Source organism: Mangifera indica, chromosome 9 (assembly GCF_011075055.1).
Source record: "Mangifera indica cultivar Alphonso chromosome 9, CATAS_Mindica_2.1, whole genome shotgun sequence".
In the NCBI taxonomy this organism is placed as follows: Eukaryota; Viridiplantae; Streptophyta; class Magnoliopsida; order Sapindales; family Anacardiaceae; genus Mangifera; species Mangifera indica.
Window position 1 is genome coordinate 814553 of NC_058145.1, and position 18948 is coordinate 833500.

General features: G+C 33.6%; 4 protein-coding genes across 4 annotated transcripts; all 4 read left to right on the forward strand.

Annotated features, from left to right (window-relative positions):
- The first annotated feature begins 471 nt into the window (after positions 1-471).
- Positions 472-2917, forward strand: LOC123225037. Its single transcript, XM_044648883.1, has 5 exons — positions 472-756; positions 856-908; positions 1340-1504; positions 1611-1712; positions 2453-2917. The coding sequence occupies exons 1-5, from the start codon at positions 540-542 to the stop codon at positions 2585-2587; spliced, it is 672 nt and encodes a 223-aa protein (XP_044504818.1). The 5' UTR covers positions 472-539; the 3' UTR covers positions 2588-2917.
- A 1312-nt stretch (positions 2918-4229) lies between these two features.
- Positions 4230-7877, forward strand: LOC123226489. The gene is made up of 2 exons (XM_044651016.1): positions 4230-4745; positions 7629-7877. Exons 1-2 carry the CDS (start codon positions 4249-4251, stop codon positions 7732-7734), a joined length of 603 nt encoding a protein of 200 aa, XP_044506951.1. The 5' UTR covers positions 4230-4248; the 3' UTR covers positions 7735-7877.
- Positions 7878-10342: 2465 nt separating this feature from the next.
- Positions 10343-11447, forward strand: LOC123226490 (hevamine-A-like). The gene has a single exon (XM_044651017.1). The coding sequence runs from the start codon at positions 10436-10438 to the stop codon at positions 11336-11338; it is 903 nt and encodes a 300-aa protein (XP_044506952.1). The 5' UTR covers positions 10343-10435; the 3' UTR covers positions 11339-11447.
- A 6355-nt stretch (positions 11448-17802) lies between these two features.
- LOC123225349 (hevamine-A-like) lies at positions 17803-18901 on the forward strand. The gene has a single exon (XM_044649285.1). It carries the CDS (start codon positions 17890-17892, stop codon positions 18790-18792), a length of 903 nt encoding a protein of 300 aa, XP_044505220.1. The 5' UTR covers positions 17803-17889; the 3' UTR covers positions 18793-18901.
- Positions 18902-18948: the final 47 nt, after the last annotated feature.

Consider the following 18948-nt stretch of genomic DNA (forward strand, 5'->3'; position numbering starts at 1 on the left):
CTCAGCTCAACTCGAATCTAATCCTATTTACCCCCATCTAAGGTTTGAAAAATCATCATTTCTCCCCCTAGGGTTTCCATGACAACTCTGATAACATTTTCTTCTTTAGCCGTCAACGTTTTCTCTTTCTTGATTTTTTTCTCCCTCTCGGTCTCTCTTGATTATCTCTCTACCATTTTCATCTTAGATAAAGAGGAAATTTTTTAATATTTCACTTCCTATTTTTACTATAAAATCTTAAAAGTTTTTTAATTTTTGAAAATTTTGAACTCTTATATATTAAAATAATTATATTTTTATATATTACATTTTATAGTAACTTTAAAATCTATGTTGATAAAAAAAATTCTGAATAAAGAGTACTTTTTTATATTATATCAATAATAACCTCTAAAGTTTTTACTAATTCTTTTACACCCCTAAAAAATAATTATTTATATTAATTCCTCTAAGATATAAATGCGCTTAATTTGATGACATGCCCAATAAGTTCTTAAGAAAGTCTTTCTGTCACCTCGTCACACGCACAAGAATCGGCGATGGACTACGATTACCGAACCAGAGCGAGTTCAGGATATCCGATGTACGGCCCTCCTCCTGCCACGTCATCAGCCTCGCCGTCCAGCCATCCGATGTATCACCAGCCATCGTCTTTATATCCGAAGATCGGTCAACACGGTGCTCACCCCATGGTCCCTCCCGTTTCTGGCTCTTCCTCTTATAACCAGACCTCCTCTCCTTCCTCCTCCTCTTCTTGTAAGTATCAATTTCAATCTCAATCTGATGTATATGATTAACTTTTGATTTCGAATCTGTAATTTAGTTTCTGATTGATGTAATTGTGACATGTTGCAGCAGGATTGGGAATTAGGGTTTCTTTAAAACCTGAGTATCGAATCGCTGCTCCGGTACTTTTTTTTTTTTGTATTTAATAATTGATTTTTCTTTTTTTGAAACACGCCTTTTTCTTCGATTCTGTGTTAATGAATGTTTTAGACTCGAACCGGAGATTGATCCGGTAAAGGATTTCGCATCAACCGACGGTCGGACAGGCTAACTGGTGCTTAAATACATTTTAAAAATAATGTTAAAAAATATTAAAAACAATTTTGCCTATTATTCATAAATTTTAGCTTGAGAACATTTTTTTTATCCACAAAATTAAAAAAAAAAAATACAATTATATAAGAGAATTATTCAAAGTTTAAAGTTTTATAACTTAATTTGATGGAACTGGTGTTCCTGATGGAACCAGTTAAATTGGTTAATCCAATCTGGTTTTCAAAACATTGGTGTTGATTAATCTAGTTGGTTTTATTTGTACATGGTCATTTTGAAGCCTCAATTGTCTCCACAAATAGGAGATATTCCCCGGAGCAATTTTCAGTTTGATTTTGACTTTGAAAGAAGGGTTTTGGCTGAAGCTGAGAAGGGTAGCCAGAACTGGAGCAGGCTTGGGATGGAAAATGTTCCATCGAAAACCACTGAATCTACTTCGTCATTGGTAAGTTTTTTGGGCAGGTTGATTGGTTTTCAGCAAAATAATATTTTATTATTATTTTTTTAAAACTCAGCTTTAGGTTTTAAGATGGACATTATTGTTAATGCAGGGTTCGGTGGCTGATCCTGTGGTGAGCAAATACATTGCATCAGGACTCAACCGTGATGCTGTTCCCATTGCTGTTGCAAACTATGGAGACAACCCCACCAAGGTATTTTAGTGAGCTTGTTGAGTGCATATTATTGTTAACTTCAAGTGTAATCTCTATGTCATGCAGGCTTGAATATTTTGATCTCATAATTATTTACATAAGATATGTCTCAACTCTTGAATTGGAAATGCTATGATCATTATGTGACTTGATCTTTTACTTTGCTTTTCTAATCTACAAAATTAATTTTGATTGTAATAATGGGAAAGGAAAAATTTTGGCAATCGGAGTGACTGCATCATTCTTGATGCTTTATTGAGGGATTGATTTGATTTGAATTAATTCAATTTGAATTTATGGTTTGACTTGAACAAGTTGATATTGAGTTGGAGCTCCAATTCGATTTGTATATCTTGTTCACCTTTTTGATGCTATTGTACATCTTGCTAGCAACCTAGCTTAAACAAGTTTGAACTTTGAGTGCTTTTTTTTCAATGAAAAGGCCAATTAGACGGCCCTTTCTTGATCTTGGATGGATGAGTTACCTACAATACTTCTTGTAAAATTGTTTAACTAATTGATTTTAAATTAAAGATAAAAATAGACAATTAAATCATTCAATTATGTGATGACATATAAATTTGTTTACACTCGTTTGTACTCACTGCTTATATATATAATATTACTAGATGAGTTATATTGTAGTATTAATCTACCACTGAGACAATATTGTGCTACGGAGAATTATGGATTTTGATAGCTATATGGCAGCTAATGCTTGAGATTTTTTCTCCCTGCAGGTTCGGGACTTTGCCAAGGGTTACACTCTCCTTAGAGAAATGGGATTTTCATCTAGCAATGTTGCTGAAGTACTACTCATGTATGATAATGACACAGACAAGGCATTGGCACATTTCCTTAACAATTCATCATGAGAGTACTTGGTGGTGCAAAGAGTGATGATATGTGTGTTTACAAGAAGTATCAATTTGGGTATCTATGATGGCGTGTAATTATGTGATTGGATGTAACCATATTTTCAATTAAAAATTACATAATCACATGATAATGTATTATCATTAGTATCTAAATTAATACTCATTAAAAATAAATATAGTTTTAACTTGGAATGTGTTGGGTAGTATGTAAAAGTTAGGGAGTTTGCTTCATGAGTGCGGGCTTTATTCTGATTGTGTAAAGATGGTTAACCATATCTGGTGCCATGTATGCAAAGTATTATGTAAAAGCATAAGCAAGTTATTTCACCCTTGGTTGAGAAAATGTAATTTACTCAAATTATTTTAATGATTTTAGGAGGGCTTGGTTCACATACCATATGAAGATTACTTTTTTTCGAATTTGTATATATATATATATATATATATATATATATATATATATATATATATATATATATATATATAATATTATTCTTTAAAATTTTTAATTGGATGAATTTATATTTGAGAGATGTCAGATATGTATTGACTTATTAGATCATTTGACATGTTAATTATTTATACATATTAATATCTCTCATTTTTTATAATTAAATGGATTTACACTCACTTAGTGAACGTATAAAGATCAAAATAAAGTAACATTATGACCAAATTTCATATTTATACAATACGAAAAATTTGTTGAGTATATAAGAAGATCTTATATCACTTGATTTGATAACGTAAGATATCTACTAAGTTATGAAGAGATATACAAATTGTGTAATTAGATTAGAGTTAAATTTGAAGTGAGCTTGTTTGGGTTCAAAATGAGCTTTGTTTCAGACTTTGAATGCATAATTTGTCAAGGTTCCTCCCATGTGTCAACTGCAATATGGAAAAAAATGTGATTATAAATTAATACGCAACAAAAACCTTTATGTCTTTGAAATCAATTATGGAAGAGAAATATGAACTTTATGATAAATGATGATAATGGGATGGGTATATATTTTGGATGAATAATATTCTTTACATATGTTTATTAACTTTTAAATTTGGGATTCTTATTTGTATATATACAGTATATATTTTTCATAAATAATATTATGAACAATCCAAAATTGGACATGAGTTTGAAGCTGAGTTGTTGAGCCTAAAATGTGAGCTCAAAGTTGATCAAAGCAAACCTGAGCCAGAATACACAAACCTAAGTTAAGTGTGAGACAATCCCGAATATTAAAATTATAAAACAAGCCAAACACGAACAGGTGTTTAGCAAGCTCCCCGAGCCTGAGTCCAAGCTTGGGCTCATTGAAAATAAGCAAAAAATGAGTCAGACCATATTTGCGCTCGGCTTAGGTAATAGTATTAGCTTATATATAACTAATTAAACACAAAAATGTATTGGATTAAAACAGCAACAACAACACAACACAACCACACACACACCAAACCCACCCCAAACACAACCCAACCCCCCCCCCCCCCCCCCCCCAAAAAAAAAAAAAACCTAAAATGACTTTTGAACTCATTTTCCTATAAAATACATATTCTTATTAAAAATATATTCAATATGAAAAAAAAAATTCTTAGAAACCATTTTTATTAAAAAGAAATTATGAATTTTCATTTTTCTAACTCTTAAACAATGAATGAGGATAACGAAAAGGCAGTTTTGGTCGGTTCAAAACTCAGGACAGTTCACCTACACTTACAAATTTCTGTTCCTCATGTCTAAAATTTCTTCTTTTTCTTCTTCCTCTAAATTTTCAAACCCTGCAGTTTGCTTATCTTCTTCAAAACTCTCACCTACTCCAAAGTTTTCTTCTTTTTCCACTTTAAGCCCTCCTCTTTTCTCCAAAACCCCTCTATGTTTTCACCCAATTTCTCACCCTCCAAGAAAAGCTCTGACTTTGGTTTTGTCTAAGCCGTTTGAAGCAGAGGAAGAGCTGTCCTCTACAGAAGATGAGTGGCTCAAGAGACTCCCAGATAAGTCCAAGCCTTTGTACTCTCACAGCTTGCCTTGCATTGAAGCTTGGCTTAGAAATTTGGGATTTTATCAGAGTAAAGATGACCGGGCTGTCTGGTTGATTGAAAAAACTGATTGGCATGCTCAGTTGTCGCTTGATGTCACTGATCTCTGCATAAGGTATGAAAATTTCGTTTTTTGTTAATTGACAATTTGTGTCAAACTTGACTGTTTAAGTGTTTTCTTGATGTTTTCAGCATTTATTTAGTGATTTTGTATTTGGGATTTTTTTCTTTGGCTGGTGATGAAGTTTTGGTATTTCGATTGTCATGTTTCAATGATTTTTGGTGCTGAGAAGTTTCTTGGAAATGAATGATTTACTAAAGGTTTCTACTAGTTAAATGAAGACAAATAAACATAGAAACAATTTAATTGGATAGTTATAGTGTTGTATAGTGGTATATTGAATTTTGAAAGGGGGTTATCGAAATTCAAGAAGTGCAAGTTTGGGATGTGGATTTTCAAGGAGATTTGTAGTGGCAGATAGGTCTAATATCTCATATGCAGGTGCAAGGGTTTTCACCCCCTGTTGCATGAACCCCATGACTTAGCAAACATACTTCTCATTGAACTTAAGTAAATGCAGCAGGCGGGTAAAATATTAATGACCTGTGTTAAAGCAAGTATAACTTGTGGGCAGAATATATGAGACCTATTGTTGACATGTGACTTGCTGAGTATTTATGTCAAGTATCTGTCAACTAGGGTTTGTGTATATAAGTTGTATTAGAGTATATGTAGAGAGAATGAGTGTGATGCAATGTGGAGAACGAAAGAACCTCTTCTTCATTTATAGCGAAAAATTTTGCCATTGTCTACCCGTGGTTTTTCCAATATTGGGTTTTTGCGTAAATACTTGGGTTCTTGTGTTGAGTATTTGTTTTATTGGGTTTCATAATAGATAGTTTTCTCTGGGTTGTAATTCTGAGTTTTGAATAATGTTTGGGATATAAAAGAAGTTTGTTCTAGTGAACAGAAAATGGGAGGTATCAATTCGAGAAAACAAATAAAGCCTAACTCTTTGGTTGATCAGAGAAACTATTTAATCTCTTTCAACCTTAGCATGGCTACCATTCTCCATGTTCAAGAATTTTTTTCTGCTGGAAAATTATACCTTAACCTGTCTATGATAAAAGTGGCCAACATGCAATAATGTGCTAAAGTGTCATTAGTTTGGTATTGGTAACTGAATCTTCTATAGATGAGATTTCAGTGCATGTAGTCAAGGGCCATCAAGTGATTGGCTTTGAAGGAACTTAAATACCATGGACGGTTTTGTTTTAATGCTTTGTAAGCCAAACCATGTTTTGATGGTTTAGGAGATCATAGATTATTTAACCAGTATTTTCTTATTATTCCCAAGCATTTTCAGATACCTATACATACCCAATATCCCTTTCTTGATTTGTCAATGTGGGATTTGCTTAGGAGTGTTACATTAACACTAGCCATGAGTCATATTTCTATGGATTCACAGAGGTCTCTATCTCACCATTATAGATCCATCTACAAGCCAAATTCATGTCAGTTAGCACTTTGAATCATGTTTATTCTTGACCGAAAAACCATTGGCTGGGTGGTTGTATATAAAATCAACCAATCCTGTCTTCATGATTGTGCTTGATCTAGACTCAAGTGATGGTTCATATTGTAGTCAACTTCTGCCTCTTTCCACAATGTTTTTTTTTTTTTTCCTTTTGGAGCCACATTTTGTAGTTGAAGCTTATAAAGTTGCTGGGTTTTGCGCCCTTGAAAAAATTTACTGTCTTGATGGCTTTTCAACATAATAGTTGATGATTAGCAATTGAATAAATGATTGATAAGCTATTCTTTGTAAGATGTTGAAAGTACACTCGGAAGCTTTAGAATAAAATAATTTCTTTTTTTATAAAGAATGAAACGGGCATTATTGTGTAGATACTTGCTAGAGATTAATACGAACCTTGAGAGAATCACAATTCAAAAACTAGTTGTTAAGATTGAAGTGTCTAAACCCATATAAACCCTGTACCATAAGTTCATGCTTTTCGATATGGGATTCAAGTCTCATACCTTGCCATTTGGATTGTAACAAAGACTGTTAGAATAGAGAGACACTTGTCCTTATCCCATTTAGATTTTATTTTAAAAATGGACTAGGATCCTAACAGATACCAACTTCTTACTATAGAGATTATTCAATCATACAAAATTGCAACAAGGTTGTTGAAATGGATTAGCCATGAGTGAACAAAACTTAGATGATGAGTGAGTATCCTTTGCAGAGCTTGAAGTTTGCATTGGAATGCTGATGCATGCTTTTATTCTCCCAAGTCTAAACAGTTTTTCTTACAGTTGAGCAGCCTTCTCCTCATATTTGTCTATTCATTAGGTTTTCTATCTGCTTCCTATTAGAAAACAAATCAAGCGCAAAGAAACTAGAAGTTAAAATAAATCACACAGAACAAGACAAATTTACATGGTTTGACTAATAATGCCTACGACCACAGTTGAATTGGGGTTTCTTATTAATTTTAAGATTACAAGACCAATTATGCGAAGATGTTCTTTAGGCATGATCAACACCTCTAGTCTTAGTTTGTCATACTTGAGTACATTGTTCTGTTGTTATAGACATAAGAAATGATGGTGGTAATCTGAAAACTCAATCCACATCAAGTTTCAATCCAAAACAAAGTTGCTTAGGGCTTATGAAATCCATTTGTATGCAGGCAGGCCGAGCTAGAGATTGCATAACTAGAATATGTTTGAATTTAGTTTTACTAATGTCAGCTTCCTACAATGTTCACATTTCGCATACAGTATTACAAAAATTAATAAAGCTATGTGCACTAACAGTGAATACTAATTAGAAACTAATGATTATATGTCACTATGCAATTGGGTGATTGTTAATGTGCGTAATCTTACTTTACAAAAAATGATACCAGTTCAACATTTGTTGCTACATTTGAATTGACTGTTATGACTGTTAACACTGAGAAATTGTTTCCTGTGATGCAGGTATTTGAAGATTGGACCTGGGAATCTGGAAAAAGATGTGGAGAGAAGATTCAGCTATGCATTGAGTAGAGAAGATATTGAGAATGCCATACTTGGAGGACCATAGGCAAGGCAATCCAGCATCTGCTAGGTCTATTTTAGCAATATTTGTAAAGATAACTTCCCAAAAGGATTTCCAGAAGCGGAAAGAAATTCAATTACAAATGCTGTGTTCGGTGATATAATCAATGAAATATTTGTTAAGCTGCACTTGAGTTTTAATTGCTTTTGTTACCAGGAAGAACATCAAAGGTCAGTAATAGAACGAACTTGTGTTTTGGTTTTTTTTTTTTAACAATGTTTCAATGGCCGACCTAGGCTTTGACCCGCTCAAGGCTCTGATTTGGGTGGTCTAACCGGCCAGATTGATGGTTGGATCAGTAAAATGTTTGAGGGTGGTTTTGTCATTTTCTTTTTGTTTTTTACGATTAGGGTTCAAATTGATATATACATATATAAGGGTGATTTTGTTTTTATTTTGTACGAGGGTCAAAGTGCCATTTTTAAAAAGAGTAAAAAAAAAAAACAGAAGGGTGAAAAAACTATAACCCTCATAACACAAACTTTAGACATCGATTTTTTCTCTAATAATTTTTTTGGATAAAGAAATTGTCATTTTCATCTTTTTTAATATCGATCTTATCTTTTAATTCAATCCTCTCTTGGTTTTTCCTCTCTCAAAGACTAAGCTTTAAAACAAAATCCAGATAATAATGAAAACCAAAATCAAATCGATTGTATCATAAGTGTGATCAGGGATAGCAATATCCAGAGAATGATTTTGAACTTGATATGTTAGTTGATAGTAGATTGTGGGTACGAGAGTTTGGCCTTGTGGGACAGCACAGGGACAGCACATATAACATGTGCGTAGAATTTTTACGTCATTCTTATTTATTCATTCTTTACGTCTTTCTTGTTGTTTTGGGCATGGGGTCATCATTTATGACCATTAATTTCTACCTTAAACTGATCCACAACTTTTCTGTGGCCATGGTTTTATAAAGTTTCTTTTTAACGTACATTTGATAGAGAGGTTATCTTGTGTCTGGACATATGTTGTTGACTTGCACAGCCACCTCATGTGACTGCACCTACCATGTTCACTAAATTGTCAAAACCTGCAACTTTTAACTCTCTAGACACATTCAACAATTTGAGCTCCCCCTGAAATTAATCTCCTCTCTTTCACTTGTGAAGGTCAAGATTGAAAGCAATCATTTTATGATGCGAGACAAGCAGTTGTGATAAGAGTGACCAAACACCACCTCTTATAGATAGTTGGATTCAAACTGAATCGAATTTGAACATAGATTGATCCAAATTCGATTCAAATTCATTATATTCAGTTTAAACTGAATTCAAATCAAATTTGAATTCGTTGGAGATGTTGCCGAATAGTAATTGATGTGATAAATAGTATTATTGATAAAATAAATAATATTATTGTCATGATAATAAGTATCATTGAAAGAGAATTTAAGCTAAGTTATTGATTAAAATTTCAGTTCGAATTAGACTCAAATTGAGTCGAACACTAATTTAAATCAAACTAATTCAGTTTGAATCTACCTTTTTATATGTATTTTTTAGTTGCCACAGTAATAAATAGGCAACTTTGACCATTATTTTCCACCTTGTATGCAAATAGGCTTTTTTCCCCACGTTGACATTTTGATATTTTATCAATCTAGCAACAATAGTCAAATTGAGAAATTTCACATGTGCAAAAACCTAAAAAAAATTAGATATAAAAAGAACAATTAGTATCAATAATGATGTTATTTATAAATAGTTTTGAATATTTAATTAAATATAATTTATTAATAATTTATTTTTAATTTAAAATTATTTAATTTATAATAATATATTATTTAATATCTAATTAAATACTTAAATAAAATATTTATAATTTTATTGTTAATTTGATAATACTAGTCTTGTGGATCTAAATGCATAAGCATCAAGACTCCATGAGAGGAAGTCAACTTTTGTCGCTTGCTATCACACGCACAATACACGACTTAATGGGTCGGTAGAGCCACAATAATAATTAAATATTGAACGTGACACTACAGTTAGTCTGAACAGCGCCTGCAAGTTGGAAGCCGGCCCCATCCGGGTCGGTGTTAAATCGCTTTAAGTCATTCGATTGGATTGATTTACACCCGAATTGGATTGGATCCAATGTACCGGGTCAAACAATTACAAAGATATCAACCTAATTTTACCATAAAATTTTGACATTGTTGGGATTCTAATTTGAATCCATGTAATTGAAAAGACATTCAATATACTATCAGTCTAAACTTGTTTTTGTGTTCGATTTCTTTGATTATTTATTTATTAATAAAATTATATATTTTTTTAAAAAAATATATTTCATATATTATTATATAATTTTAAATAAAAAATAAAAAATATGATATATTAACTATATATATAATTATGTATTCAAAAATATTTATACGTAATATTACTTATTATTTACGTATAACTACCAATTCAATCGGGAAACTGGTGTTGACCTGAACCAGCCTCTTGACCCGGTTTGTGAAAATAAAAAACTTAAATATTAAGAGAAATAAATAAGAGGAGCAAGAATGATATTGTCAGCGGTCTAAGTCTAAGATCCTTCTCAAGTCAGATTCAAAGAGACATATACAAACGTATATACACACACAGAATAATTCTTCGTCAGCTCCAGCTCGTTAAGCTCTATATAAAGCAGCAACTGCTTCACAGATATTGGCATAGTTTAAAAGAAAATGGCTACAAAATCTAAAGCCACGCAAATATTTCTCTCCCTGCTAGTCCTTTCACAGTTCCTTGCCGCCTCTCATGGCGGTGGCATAGCCATCTACTGGGGTCAAAACGGCAACGAGGGCAACCTTACCTCAACCTGCGCCACCAAAAGATATGCCTACGTTAACGTGGCATTTCTCTACAAGTTCGGCGGTGGGCAGACTCCGGAACTCAACCTTGCCGGCCATTGTAATCCTAGTTCCGGCGGGTGCAAAAGTGTCAGCACTGGGATAAAATACTGCCAGAGCCAAGGCATCAAGGTGTTGCTTTCTCTTGGTGGGGGAGTCGGTAATTACACTCTCACTTCTACAGCCGATGCCAAAAACGTTGCAGATTATTTGTGGAATAATTTTCTGGGTGGAAGCTCAAGTTCCAGGCCGCTGGGTGATGCTGTTTTGGATGGAATTGATTTTGACATCGAGAGTGGTTCAACTGAGTACTGGGATGATCTTGCTAATTTCTTGTCAGATTACAGTAAGCCTGAAAAAAAAGTCTACTTATCAGCAGCTCCACAGTGTCCATTTCCTGACAGATTACTAGGGACTGCAATTGACACAGGGATTTTTGACTATGTTTGGGTTCAGTTTTACAACAACCCACCTTGCCAATACACTTCAGGAAACACTGCAAATCTTTTGAGCTCTTGGAACAACAATTGGGCTCCGTCTTTGAAAAGTGGGAAGCTGTTTCTGGGGCTGCCGGCAGCACCGGCTGCGGCTGGAAGTGGGTATATTCCACCGGATGTCTTGACTTCTCAAATACTTCCTGAGATTAAGAAGTCGACGAATTATGGAGGTGTCATGCTCTGGTCAAAGTTCTATGATGATCAAACTGGGTATAGCGCCTCCATTAAAGCTAGTGTTTGAATTGAAGCGGCAAATTAGTTTGAAGCAAAGTTGGTACTATTTTCTTTGATTTTGCAAAGTGTTATCCATATCTTTCAAGTCAATTAATAAAATGAATAAAGTTCTTTCATTGTTACTCTTATTATAATTCCATGATTAGTGCGAACAATGTATTTACGAGTTGATGCTACTGTCGGTATGATATAATTGAGAGGCCAAAAGACTTATTCCCCCCAGGTTTAAATACCTATTTAAAAAGTTAAATATTTATTTACCTATTAAATTTTATTATTAAAATTATTATTTATTAAAAAATTTAATAAACTAATATTTTATCTCATTTTTACTATTTAATTTTAAAAAATAACAGTTTCCCAAAACCTAAATTTAGAAAGTTACCATTTTCCCCCCGAAACCTTAAACTCAACAACCAACCCATTTTCTAATGATAAAATCCACTTTAGCCAAATACTAGTTGATCAGCGACCATTCTCTAGCTTTCTATGTCACTCTTGATGATAGAAGAACCAATGGAATCAATCGAATCTTAGCAAATCTACTCTATGAATCAACTCTAAATTTCGTCTTCTGTCAACTTCCCCTCCATGAATCGGCTTTAGATTTTGGAGGCTTCAAATTTCGCCTCCTGTTAGCTTCTCTTGACGTTGATCTTCGAACAACTAGAGACAAAGACATGTCTTTGTCTAGAGATAAAGGTACGTCTTTATCTTTGATGAAGAAGTTGGCCGGGAAAGAAATGCACTAACATCGGAGGGGAAGGGAGGTATGGTCTTTGGTAGAGGAGTTTGTTGGAGAAGTTCGCCAAAATGTGCAAAAAGGTGAAAATAAAAGAAGATTGCAATTGACATTTTTTAAAAGGTTGGGGGGCGACTATGAATGGGAAAAAATAAGGAGGTTGCTAACCTAGGCTTGGAGAAAAAAAGCCAGTTTTTAAACTTAAAAAATATGTGGTTAAGGAAAAATTGTGAATTTTTAAAATTAAAGTGAAAAAAAGAGATAACTTATTTTCTTTGAATCAAATCTCTAAATGTAAGTGTTTTCTTGATGTTTTCAGCATTTATTTAATGATTTTGTATTTGGGATTTTTTCTTTGGCTGGTGATGAAGTTTTGATATTTCGATTGTCATGTTTCAAAGACTTTTGGTTCTGAGAAGTTTCTTGGAAATGAATGATTTACTAAAGGTGTTTACTTGTTTCATGAAGACAAATAAACTTAGAAACAATTGAATTGGGTAGTTATAGTGTTGTATATTGGTGAATTGAATTTTGAAAGGGGGTTATCGAAATTCAAGGAGTACAAGTTTGGGATGTGGATTTTCAAGGAGATTTGTGGTGGCAGATAGTCCTAATCTCGTATCCACCACTAATCTCATATGCAGGTGCAAGGGTTTTCACCCCCTGTTGCATGAACCCCATGACTTAGCAAACATACTTCTCATTGAACTTAAGTAAATGCAGCAGGCGGGTAAAATATTAATGACCTGTGTTAAAGCAAGTATGACTTGTGGGCAGAATATATGAGACCTATTGTGGACATGTGACTTGCTGAGTATTTATGTCAAGTATCTGTCAACTAGGGTTTGTGTATATAAGTTGTATTTCATTATATGTAGAGAGAATGAGTGTGATGCAATTTGGAGAATGAAAGAGCCTCTTCTTCGTTTGTAGCGAAAAATTTTGCCATTGTCTGCCCGTGGTTTTTCCAATATTGGGTTTTCGCGTAAATACTTGGGTTCTTGTGTTGAGTATTTGTTTTATTGGGTTTCATAATAGATAGTTTTCTCTGGGTTGTAATTCTGAGTTTTGAATAATGTTTGGGATATAAAAGAAGTTTGTTCTAGTGAACAGAAAATGGGAGGTATCAATTCGAGAAAACAAATAAAGCCTAACTCTTTGGTTGATCAGAGAAACTATTTAATCTCTTTCAACCTTAGCATGGCTACGATTCTCCATGTTCAAGAATTTTTTCCTGCTGGAAAATTATACCTTAACCTGTCTATGATAAAAGTGGCCAACATGCAATAATGTGCTAAAGTGTCATTCGTTTGGTATTGGTAACTGAATCTTCTATAGATGAGATTTCAGTGCGTGTAGTCAAGGGCCATCAAGTGATTGGCTTTGAGGGAACTTAAATACCATGGACGGTTTTGTTTTAATGTTTTGTAAGCCAAAACGTGTTTTGATAGTTTCGGAGATCATAGATTATTTAACCAGTATTTTCTTATCATTCCCAAGCATTTTGAGATGTCTATACATACTCAATATCCCCTTTTTGATGTTACTGTGTGATTTGCTTAGGAGTGTTACATCAACACTAGCTATGAGTCATATTTCTATGGATTCTCAGAGGCCTGTATCTCACCATTTATAGATCCATCTGCAAGCCAAATTCATGTCGGTTGGCACTTTGAATCATGTTTATTCTTGACCCAAAAACCATTGGCTGGGTGATTATATATAAAATCAACCTAATCCTGTCTTCATGATTGTGCTTGATCTAGACTCAAGTGATGGTTCATATTGTAGTCAACTTCTGCCTCTTTCCACAATGTTTTTTTTTTTTTTCTTTTGGAGCCACATTTTGTAGTTGAAGCTTATAAAGTTGCTGGGTTTCGCGCCCTAGAAAAAATTTACGGTCTTGATGCCTTTTCAACATAATTGTTGATGATTAACAATTGGCTAAGTGATTGATAAGCTATTCTTTGTAATTTGTTGAAAGTACACTCAAAAGCTTTAGAATAAGTTAATTTCTAGTTTTTTTTTTTCTGATAAAGAGTGAAATGGGCAATATTGTATAGATACCTGCTAGAGATTAATATGAATATTGAGAGAACTACTACTCAAAAACTAGTTATTAAGATTAAATTGTCTAAACCCATATAAACCTTACACTAAAAATTCATACTTTTCATTGTGGTATCTAAATCTCATACCTTGTCCTTTAGATTATAACAAAGACTATTGGAATAGAGACACTTGTCCTTATCCTATTTAGATTTTATTTTAAAAATGGACTAGGATCCTATCAAATGCCAACTTCTTACTATAGAGATTATTCAATCATACAAAATTGCAGCAAGGTTGCTCAAATGGATTAGCCATGAGTGAACAAAACTTAGATGATGAGTGAGTATCCATTGCTGAGTTTGGAGTTTGCATTGGAATGGTGACGCATGCTTTTATTCTCCCAAGTCTAAACAGTTTTTCTTACAGTTGAGTAGCCTTCTCCTCATATTTGTCTATTCATCAGGTTTTCTATCTGCCTCCTATTAGAAAATGAATCCAGCGTAAAGAAAGTAGAAGTCAAAATGAATCACACAGAACAAGACAAATTTACGTGGTTCGGCTAATAATGCCTACGACCACAATTGAATTGGGGTTTCTTATTAATTTTAGGATTACAAGACCAATTATGCGGAGATGTTCTTTAGGCATGATCAACACCTCTAGTCTTAGTTTGTCACACTTGAGTACATTGTTCCGTTGTTATAGACATAAGAAATGATGGTCGTAATCTGAAAACTCAATCCACATCAAGTTTCAATCCAAAACAAAGTTGCTTAGGGCTTATGAAATCCGTTTGTATGCAGGCAGGTCGAGCTAGAGATTGCATAACTAGAATATGTTTGAATTTAGTTTTACTAATGTCAGCTTCCTACAATGTTCACATTTTGCATACAGTATTACAAAAAGCAATAAAGCTATGTGCACTAATAGTGAATACTAATTAGAAACTAATGATTATGTGTCACTATGTAATTAAGTGATTGTTAATGTGCGTAATCTTACTTTATGAAAAATGATACCAGTTCAACATTTGTTGCTACATTTGAATTGACTGTTATGACTGTTAACACTGAGAAATTGTTTCCCGTGATGCAGGTATTTGAAGACTGGACCTGGGAATCTGGAAAAAGATGTGGAGAGAAGATTCAGCTATGCATTGAGTAGAGAAGATATTGAGAATGCCATGCTTGGAGGACCGTAGGCAAGGCAATCTAGCATCTGCTAGGTCTATTTTAGCAATATTTGTAAAGATAACTTCCCAAAAGGATTTCCAGAAGCGGAAAGAAATTCAATTACAAATGCTGTGTTCAGTGATATAATCAATGAAATATTTGTTAAGCTGCACTTGAGTTTTAATTGCTTTTGTTACCAGGAAGAACATCAAAGGTCAGTAATAGAACGAACTTGTGTTCTGGTTTTTTTTTCTAACAATGTTTCAATGGCCGACCTAGGCTTTGACCCGCTCAAGGCTCTGATTTGGGTGGTCTAACCGGCCAGATTGATGGTTGGACCAGTAAAATGTTTGAGGGTGGTTTTGTCATTTTCTTTTTGTTTTTTACTATTAGGATTCAAATTGATATATACATATATAAGGGTGATTTTGTTTTTATTTTGTACGAGGGTCAAAGTGATATTTTTTAAAAAAGTAAAAGAAAAACAGAAGGGTGAAAAAACTATAACCCCCATAACACAAACTTTAGACATCTATCTCTTTTTTAGTAATTTTTTTTTGATAAAAAATTATTATTTTTATTTCCTTTTAATATCGATTTTATCTTTTAATTCATTTTTTTCGTTGATCCTCTAAGTCCACCTCTTAGTTTTTCCTCTCTCAAAGACTGAGCTTTAAAACAAAATCCAGATAATAATGAAAACCAAAATCAAATCGATTGCGTCATGAGTGTGATCAAGGATAACAATATCTAGAGAATGATTCTGAACTTGATATATTAGTTGATAGTAGATTGTGGGTACGAGAGTTTGGCCTTGTGGGACAGCACATGTAACCTGTGCGTAAAATTTTTACGTCATTCTTATTTATTCATTCTTTACGTCTTTCTTGTTGTTTTGGGCATGGGGTCACATTTATGACCATTCATTTCTACCCTAAACTGATCCACAACTTTTCTGTGGCCATGATTTTATAAAGTTTCTTTTTAACGTACATTTGATAGAGAGGTTATCTTGTGTCTGGGTAGATGTTGTTGACTTGCACAGCTACCTCATGTGACTGCACCTACCATGTTCACTAAATTGTCAAAACCTGCAACTTTTAACTCTCTAGACACATTCAACAATTTGAGCTCCCCTTGAAATTAATCTCCTCTCTTTCACTTGTGAAGTTCAAGATTGAAAGCAATCATTTTATGATGCGAGACAAGCACTTGCAGTAAAGTTGACCAAACACTTCCTTGTACGTATAGTTAGGTTTAAACTGAATTAAACTTAAACATAAATTGATTCAAATTCAATTCAAATTTATTATATTCAATTTAAATTGAATTTGAAATGATTGGAAATATTGTCGAATAATAATTGATGTGATAAATAATATTATTAATAAAATGAATAATATTATTGTCATGATAATAAATAGTATTTTTTTAGTTGCCACAGTAATAAATAGACATCTTTGACCATTATTTTTCACCTTATATGTGAATAGGCATTTTTTCCCACGTTGACATTTTGATATTTTATCAAACTAGCAACAATAGTCAAATTGAGAAATTTCACATGTGCAAAAACCTAAAAAAATATTAGACAAAAAAAGAATAATTAGTACCAATAACGATATTACTTATAAATAATTTTAAATATTTAATTAGATATAATTTATTTTTAATTTAAAATTATTTAATTATATAATAATATATTATTTAATATTTAATTAAATACTCAAATAAAATATATACAATTTTATTGTTAATTCGATAATACTAGCCTTATGGATTTAAATGCTTTAAGCTTCAAGACTTGAAAGAGAGCAAGTCAACTTTTGTCGCTTGCTACCACACGCACAATACACGACTTAATGGGTCGGTCGAGCCACACTAATAATTAAATATTGAACGTGACACTACAGTTAGTCTGAACAGGACCTGCAAGTTGGAAGCCAGCCCCATCCGGGTCGGTGTTAAATCGCTTTAAGTCATTCGATTGGATTGATTTACACCCGAATTGGATTGGATCCAATGTACCGGGTCAAACAATTACAAAGACATCAACCTAATTTTACCATAAAATTTTGACATTGTTGGGATTCTAATTTGAATCCATGTAATTGAAAAGACATTCAATATACTATCAGACTAAACTTGTTTTTGTGTTCGGTTTCTTCAATTATATATTTATTAATAAATTTATTTATATATATATTTAAAAATATATTTGATATATTATTATATAATTTTAAATTAAAAATATGATATAATAACTATATATATAATTATGTATTCAAAAATATTTATACGTAATATTACTTATTATTTACGTATAACTACCAATTCAATCGGGAAACTGGTGTTGACCTGAACCAGCCTCTTGACCCGGTTTGTGAAAATAAAAAACTTAAATATTAAGAGAAATAAATAAGAGGAGCTAGAATGATATTGTCAGCGGTCTAAGATGCTTCTCAAGTCAGATTCAAAGAGATATATACATACAGATATACACACACAGAATAATTCTTCGTCAGCTCCAGCTCGTTAAGCTCTATATAAAGCAGCAACTGCTTCACAGATATTGGCATAGTTTAAAAGAAAATGGCTACAAAATCTAAAGCCACGCAAATATTTCTCTCCCTGCTAGTCCTTTCACAGTTCATTGCCGCCTCTCATGGCGGTGGTATAGCCATCTACTGGGGTCAAAACGGCAACGAGGGCAACCTTACCTCAACCTGCGCCACCAAAAGATATGCCTACGTTAACGTGGCATTTCTCTACAAGTTCGGCGGTGGGCAGACCCCGGAACTCAACCTTGCCGGCCATTGTGATCCTAGTTCCGGCAGGTGCCAAAGTGTCAGCACTGAGATAAAATACTGCCAGAGCCAAGGCATCAAGGTGTTGCTTTCTCTTGGTGGGGGAGTCGGTAATTACACTCTCATTTCTACAGCCGATGCCAAAAACGTTGCAGATTATTTGTGGAATAATTTTCTGGGTGGAAGCTCAAGTTCCAGGCCTCTGGGTGCTGCTGTTTTGGATGGAATTGATTTTGACATCGAGAGTGGTTCAACTGAGTACTGGGATGATCTTGCGAAGTTCTTGTCAGATTACAGTAAGCCTGAAAAAAAAGTCTACTTATCAGCAGCTCCACAGTGTCCATTTCCTGACAGATTACTAGGGACTGCAATTGACACAGGGATTTTTGACTATGTTTGGGTTCAGTTTTACAACAACCCACCTTGCCAATACACTTCAGGAAACACTGCAAATCTTTTGAGCTCTTGGAACAACAATTGGGCTCCGTCTTTGAAAAGTGGGAAGCTGTTTCTGGGGCTGCCGGCAGCACCGGCTGCGGCTGGAAGTGGGTATATTCCACCGGATGTCTTGACTTCTCAAATACTTCCTGAGATTAAGAAGTCGACGAATTATGGAGGTGTCATGCTCTGGTCAAAGTTCTATGATGATCAAACTGGGTATAGCGCCTCCATTAAAGCTAGTGTTTGAATTGAAGCGGCAAATTAGTTTGAAGCAAAGTTGGTACTATTTTCTTTGATTTTGCAAAGTGTTATCCATATCTTTCAAGTCAATTAATAAAATGAATAAAGTTCTTTCATTGTTACTCTTATTATAATTCCATGATTAGTGCGAACAATGTATTTA